This window comes from Penaeus vannamei, chromosome 10 (genome assembly GCF_042767895.1).
Source record: "Penaeus vannamei isolate JL-2024 chromosome 10, ASM4276789v1, whole genome shotgun sequence".
Classification (NCBI taxonomy): domain Eukaryota; kingdom Metazoa; phylum Arthropoda; class Malacostraca; order Decapoda; family Penaeidae; genus Penaeus; species Penaeus vannamei.
This window is the reverse complement of record NC_091558.1, coordinates 11,136,662-11,144,161: the sequence shown is the minus strand read 5'-3', so window position 1 is coordinate 11,144,161 and position 7,500 is coordinate 11,136,662. Positions and strand designations below refer to the sequence as shown.

General features: G+C 42.5%; 1 protein-coding gene across 14 annotated transcripts in view; it reads right to left on the bottom strand.

Annotated features, from left to right (window-relative positions):
* egr (TNF superfamily member 12 eiger) overlaps positions 1–7,500 on the bottom strand; it is a 136,272-nt gene that overhangs the window by 11,558 nt on the left and 117,214 nt on the right. For 4 of the 14 annotated variants that reach the window (XM_070126292.1, XM_070126291.1, XM_070126289.1 and 1 more), the window contains 2 exons: positions 1,996–2,158; positions 360–461 (listed from right to left, as the gene is read on the bottom strand). In XM_070126292.1, coding sequence (XP_069982393.1) covers positions 360–461; positions 1,996–2,158 — 265 coding nt within the window. The remainder of the gene's footprint in view (positions 1–359; positions 462–1,995; positions 2,159–7,500) is intronic. The other 10 variants (XM_070126300.1, XM_070126294.1, XM_070126295.1 and 7 more) reach the window with 3 other exon arrangements.

Below are 7,500 nucleotides of genomic sequence, written 5' to 3'. Positions count from 1 at the left end.
GTCTATCTATTTACCTATATGTTTATTCATGTGTTATGTATACACGAACAAAGACACAACGACTTTCGTGCAAAACAAAATTGTACTATACATAGATTACCTAGTCTTTTCAAATAATCACACACACACACACACACACGACACACACACACACACACAAAACACACACACACACACATACACACATTCTCCCTCTCCCTTTCTATTCTCTCTCTCTCTCTCTCTCTCTCTCTCTCTCTCTCTCTCTCTCTCTCTCTCTCTCTCTCTCTCTCTCTCTCTCTCTCTCTCTCTCTCTCTCCCTCACTCACACACACACGACAAAGAGAGGACGCGCACACAACGGAAGCTCCCGCCACTACCTTGACCAAGCCCTGACGGAAGAAGACAGGAGCAGGATTTGTGTTAGAGGGTGTTCGAGACTTCTGGCGGCGGCGCACACTCCTGCCCGGCCCTTGGAGACTCTGGGAAGGTCAATGCCGTGGCCTGGTTATGGGCGTGGCTTCAGATCGAAAGGCGGAGGCAGCGTGGGGGGGGGGCGGGGAGAGGTTGGGTTGGGGGGGATAGCGTGGAGGTTGAAAAAGTGGGGGTGTTGGGAGGGGGGGAGGTTGGGTTGGGTGGGATAGCGTGGAGGTTGAAAAAGGGGTTGTTGGGGTGTTGGGGTCAGGAGGTTGGGAAGCATATGGTGGGGTTGTAGGGAAAAAAGGGAAGGCGTCGGGATAGGGAAGGATTCTCTTGTATTTGTGGGAGGGTTTTGGGTCGTATGGGGGAGCGAAGCGCGTGATCAGAGATGGTACCATGGTGAGGTTATAATGTGTTCTCGATAGGATTAGGCTGCAGTGATGGAGGGTGAGTGGCAGCGACAGAGGAAGCGGTGGAAGAAACGGATGAAAAAGTCCACGGAGACGACAGGACCTCCACGAAGGAGAGGATGTGGAGGTGAAATGAGACAGCGTTAATCCTCGAAGTGTTGCATAAAAAAGCTTTCTTTAGTGCAGAATTTCAAGAATTGCAGATAAGATGCATAGGAAGATCATTGCAAGAGTGCAGCTGGCATTTAGATGAAGGGTGCCTAAGCGATAGACAAAATACTGCCGAATTTATAGAAGTGAGAAGAACGTAGGAAAGGCCAGTGTTTACGAAAGCTTAAGGTCTCCGCATGCGAACGAAAGAAACGCGAAGAATAATCCAGAAACGTAAGAATGCGAAGATCGAGCTTGCAAAGAGAGCATAGAGTTCGTGCAAGAATCAGAACTTGCCAAAAGATATAAGGGCGATAAAGAGTTTTTTTATTTAAAGGGAAGAGCATGCCAAAAGATCCGTTAGAGCCAATAGAAATAGAGGCTTTGCGAAAGACAGAGAGCGTTATGATAAAGTTACAAAGAGAGAGAGAGAGAGAGAGAAAACATCACTCGCATTATGAAGATGAAGTACCAAAAATGAACCCATGAGAGAATGAAAACAAAAGGTTAGAACTCTAGTCGTGTTCAGAGGTGTGTCTCTGCTTATCACAGGATTTAAGATAACAACCAATCTTGCAGTGATTTTAGACTGATTAGATAAAAGCAATTTAACTGAACACCACTATGATGTAGCTGTCCTAGCACTACACTGAGTACATGTAAATTACAGTTAACATTACTGGCTAGCTTATGGAAATTGATAGGTTATTGAAAAACAAATGCGTTAAGATGCCTGTTACACTATAAATTTTGAAGAGAGAAAAATAGTCACTTGCCGAATGTTAAAAAGGTAGAATCAACCCTACTTGGTTGTTAAATAAAAGAGATTTTTGCACCAATAGCAACTTCATTTAAAGGCATAGCAAGAAAAACTAAAAAAAAAAAAAATAAATAAAATAAATAAAAAAATACAGGAAAAAAAATCAAGAGATAGCGTAAATACTAAAATAAACGAAACCAAATCTTCAAGAAAAAGAGAAAGAGAGAGAGAGAGAAAAAAAATTAAAGGAAATGTACGTGTTCTCTCCCGCCATACCTTGACGCGCGACCTCCTCCTCAGGACCTGGCTCCGAGCGGCCTGACGGATGACCTCGGCGTCGGATTCCTCGCTCCCGTCCAGTTCGTTGCCGTGGTTCCTGGAGGAGAGTTTGCCTGAGGAATACCGGCGTCGCTCCTTAGGCACCCACATACTCGATATTCTGAAGGTTCAAGCGGACAGGCAGCGCGAAGATCAGTAAGGGACGTCAAAGCTCGGGTTATAAAAGGGAGATGATAGCGTCGACCAAGAGGTGTTTCTTTTTTTTCTTTTCTCTGATTCTCTTTTTTTATTATTTGTTTTTTCTCTTTTTTTTTTTTGGTTTTCGGTCTTGTATTAAAGCAAAAAAATGGGGGGAGGGGTTATTGTGACTTTCCTGACAGCCCCAGGATGTCAATCACGGAGTTAATGGCACTCCAGAAGGCTCTCAGTGGACTCTGAAGGTCAAAAAAGCTCTCTAAGGAATCGAAAGAAATCATTTTGGAAAGGAATTCTACGGGGAAAATAGAGAAGCATGCACTACTACTTTCATTTGGTCTCTTGGTTTGGGTATCACAGTATCAAGGGTTTGGGTCTGCGAATCCACATTTTGAGAGAGGAAACATTTTCTGTTATAACACGAGTAAACAGTATTAGAAAATTTTAAAAAATACATGTCAGATAGTATCAACATAAATATATCCTCTCAAAAAAATAGTTATTCTAGATACAAAACATCACTACTTTGTTAATACACTACAAAAAGAAAACACATAAGAAACACAGTAAATTAGTTAAAAAAAACACACTACTTCTAAGAAAAACAGTAAATCAGGTTAAAAAACACACTACTTAAATAGCTTACATAGAAAAAAGAGTTAATACTATGTATATACAGTATATACAAACCAACCAATAACAGGGACTTTCTTATTACTATCAGTCCTTATCATAACCAGTTTTGCTCGCAGAAGAGTTGTACCTTGGACTCTGCATGCGTCACAGACACTCTCCTTTGGTGTTGTTTGTCAGTCCTTCCGAGTCCTTGCTTTGTTTGTCTTTTGTGTTTGTTTATGTGTTTGACTTTTCGACTTTTATCTGTCTATCTGTTTATAGACAGATAGGTAGAGAGATAGATAGAGATAGATAGATAGATTGATAGGTAGGTAGGTACACAGATAGGTTGGTAGATAGATAAGTAGATAGAAAAATAGTTATAGTAGATAGATAGATAAGTAGATAGATAGATAGATACAGAGAGAGAGAGAGAGAGAGAGAGAGAGTGAGAGAGAGAGAGAGAGAGAGAGAGAGAGAGAGAGAGAGAGAGAGAGAGAGAGAGAGAGAGAGAGAGAGAGAGAGAGAGAGAGAGAGAGAGAGAGAAAGTCAAGAGAAGGAGAGCGAAAGAGAGAATGAACACACGCAGAGAGCACGAAGGAACAACCGCCATGAATAAGAGAAACAAGAACCATAACAAGGGCCATTTATACCTCTCGTGAGAACCCCGGGAGTGATTAACGACCTGGGTGATAAAAGGTTCTAAAGAATGGGGTTATATCACTCGCTTATCATCGGAGGGGGAGGAGGGGGAGGGAGAGGAGGGGGTTAGGGAGGGATGGGGGAGGTGAGGAAGGGGGTGGGGGATGTGGGGGAGGTGAGAGGAGGGGGGGTGGAGGGGGAGGTGAGAAAGGGGTGGGGGATGTGGGAGGTGAGAAGGGGGTGGGGGGATGGGGGAGATGAGAAGGGGGTGGGGGGGATGGGGGAGGAGAGAAGGGGGTGGGGGGAAGGGGGGAGGTGAGAAGGGGGTGGTGGGATGTGGGGATGTTAACAAGCAGGACGATGTTTTAGCACTGAGATGATATCGGGAGTCAAGACATTCTGTTATCGGCTTTAAAGTAAGACATCAAACTGTGTAGGTGGATTTTTTCTCTCTCTCTCGGTCAGCTGATGAGCAAATGGTTGTGGAAAATCTTTTTTTTTGTGATGTTGTTTTTGTGTCATTTATCGTTCTTGTGGTTGTTTAATGGGGATTATTATGATGTTATTTATCTTACATATATATTCTGAATTGAGTAGTTGTATACATGTGAATACTGTGCGTTTTTTCCGCGTGCGTATGTGTAAAAATTAAGGTCAGTGCTTTTAATTCAGTTCATTTTGGACAAAAAAGAAGAAATACAAATAAAAGCAAAATTCACTCTTCAACAGCGCTAATGAGACTCATTAAAGACAAGAAGTTAGATAATACCTTTGATTACGGTCGTAAAATGAGTTTGATATCATAACACGTTTCATTAGACCGATAAACAACACCGGTTTTCGTTTTTTTCGTTATGGACCAAAACTACATTGAGATATAATTTATTGTTGTCTATTTCCTATAATTTATTGTTGTTTGTTTCCTATAATTTATTGTTGTCTGTTTCCTATAATTTATTGTTGTCTGTTTCCTATAATTTACTGTTGTCTATTTCCTATAATTTATTGCTGTCTATTTCCTATAATTTTTGCCTGTTTCCTATGATTTATTGTTGTCTATTTCCCATAATTTATTGCTGTCTATTTCCTATAATTTATTGCTGTCTGTTTCCTATAATTTATTGCTGTCTGTTCCCTATAATGTATCGTTGTCTAATTCCTTTGTGATGCGCCTCGGGATACTGGAAATAATTAACATGAACTGAACTTTACCGATATAGATGCCTCGAAATCATGCATATTAGACCTTTTTATCCCTTTTCTTAAGGTCAGTGTGACCAATTTCTCCTGTCAAGTGAATGTTTAATCACCATATATCAAACCCTACACACATAAAGTCTTGAAACATAATGTTCATATTTTTAGAACATTAATTAGAACCTCACGCACCATGTCCATGAACTTCCATGAATAAGCTATTGCAAGATCTCATCTCTTTGACACATCACGCGTTCAATTTGATGTATTTGGCGTTGATAACGAGAGAGTGAATTTAATGCAGGTTTTAGTTATTACTCTCATTTCAGCGACGATATATGGTATAGGAAAGCGGGAAGGATTTGGTGTGTAAACCGAGAGAAGAGGAAAGGTAGGAGGAGAGAAAGGAGAAGGAAAGGAAATGAGAGAGAGAGAGCGAGAGAGAGAGAGAGAGAGAGCGAGAGAGAGAGAGAGAGAGAGAGAGAGAGAGAGAGAGAGAGAGAGAGAGAGAGAGAGAGAGAGAGAGAGAGAGATGAATAAATAAGTGAACTGATTAATAGGTAGACGAATAGAGAAAGAGAAAAAGAAAGAAAGAAAGAAAGAGAGAAGGAAAAAATTATCGATAGATATAGGGAAAGATATGGGTAATTGACAGAGAGAGATAAAAAACAGAAAGAGGCAGATGAAGATGAATATGAAGAAGAAGAAGATGAAGGAGAAGAAGAAGGAGAAGGAAAAGAAGAAGAAGAAGAAGAAGAAGAAGAAGAAGAAGAAGAAGAAGAAGAAGAAGAAGAAGAAGAAGAAGAAGAGAAGAAAAAGGAAAAGAAGACGAAGAAGAGAGAAAAGAGAAGAAGAAAAAGAAGAAGGAAAAGAAGAAGAAGTAGAAGAATAAGGATGGATAAGAAGGAAAAGAAGAAGAACAAAATAAAACGCGCGACAAACAGGATTTCGTGCCCTAACGAGAGACATCAAATAGCTATTCGTTATAAAGCTTTCCTGGCAACCTGACAACCGGATTTCTTGCTTCGATTTAATTTCCCTCCAGTTTAGATCCTTGTTAATCAATTGAGGAAATGAATAGAACCTTTTTTGAAATTTTAAAACTCATTTTCTTATTATGGCGTCTGCTTGCATTTTTTTTTTATCGTTTGCTTCATCCGTTTAATCCGTTTCCTACATTCCCTTCCCGTTTTTTTTTTCTTTCCTCGTTTTCTTCTTTTCTTTCCCTGTCCCTCTCCTCTTTTATTTTTTTCTCCCTTCTCTTTCCATTTTTATCCTCTTTTCTCCTGTTCTCTTCCTATCCTCTACTTTGTTTTTATTCCACTCCCATTCTCCTTCCTTTTCATCTCCTCTTCCTTTCCCCCTCTCTCCTTCACATCCCTTCGCTGCCCCTTTCCCTCCCTCCTCCTTCAGGCCCTTCCCTCCCCTTCCCACCCACCCCTCTAGTTCATTCCTCCCCCCACCTCTCCCTTTTCCTCCCTCCTCCTTCGGCCCCTTCCCTCCCCCTTCCTACCCACCCTTCCATCTCCTCTCTCTCCTTCCTTTCCCTCTTTCCTCCTTCAATCCCTCCCTCTCACCCCTCCAACTTTTTCCTTCGCCCACCCCCTTCCCCACCCCTAGAACCTCTCTCCTCCCCCTCCCCCCACCCCAACCCCTCTCCCGCCCCTCCTGACTCGCATGTGACGCTCCCTTGATGCGAAATTCCCCAGTTCAAATTTCCCGCGTCGTGAAACCCAATCCCGGCTGCAAGTGACGATCATTAAGCCTTAATGACATCCAATTGCGTTAATTTCGCACCAGGAACGACCGAGACGACCGCCGCCGCCACCCACAACGCATACACCCACGCGTATGCACGCCCGCTCGTACACACACGAGGAAATGTCCACATAAGATCGTGCATGTATCTATAACCAGACATGCAGATACGCACATATAGACAGACACACATACATACACATACAAGTACCCACAGAGACAGACACACACACACACACACATACATACAAATACGCACAGAGACAGACAGACACACACACACACACAAATACGCACAGATAAACAGACAGACAGACTCGCAAGCACACACACAAATGAACACAGATCGAGAGACAGACAGACACACATTCACACACACACATCTGCATAGTACACACACTATGCTCGCCTATTTACGCATACACACAAAAGATACAAACACCCTCAAATACATCTACGCCCACACACCAACACGCCCACCTTCCCACCCCCGAAGGAGTTTTATTCCCCTAGGCCTAACAAAAAGACCCCGCCTACGCCTTCAAGACCGCTTTGGGGACGCCCATTCCTCACTCAGCTGTGGGCGGCGTGACACTCTCAACACACACAAGATCGATGCCAGGAAAAGGTGCCACAGTGCCCGGGAATGATGTCACTTTGCTTAGGGAATGAAGCCACAGTGCCCAGGGAAACCCCTACAGTGCCTAGGGAAAAATCTATAGTTTCTAAGTAAAAATACCACAGTGCCTAGGGGAAAAAATACATAGTTTCCAAGTAAAATGTCAGTGCCTAGGGGGGAAATCCATAGTTTTAAAGTAAAAATGCTACAGTGCCTAGGGGAAAATGCTAGTGCCTAGGGGAAAAATCCATAATTTCCAAGTAAAAATGCCACAGTGCCTAGGGGAAAATGCTACAGTACCTAGGGTTAAATCCATAGTTTCTAAGTAATAATGCCACAGTGCCTAAGGGAAAATGCTAGTGCCTAGGGAAAAAATCCATAGTAATAATACCACAGTGCCTAGGGAAAAATGCTCCAGTGCCTAGGGAAAGACGCCATAATACCTCGGGTTGCGTGTTCCAGTGCCTAGGGAGAGA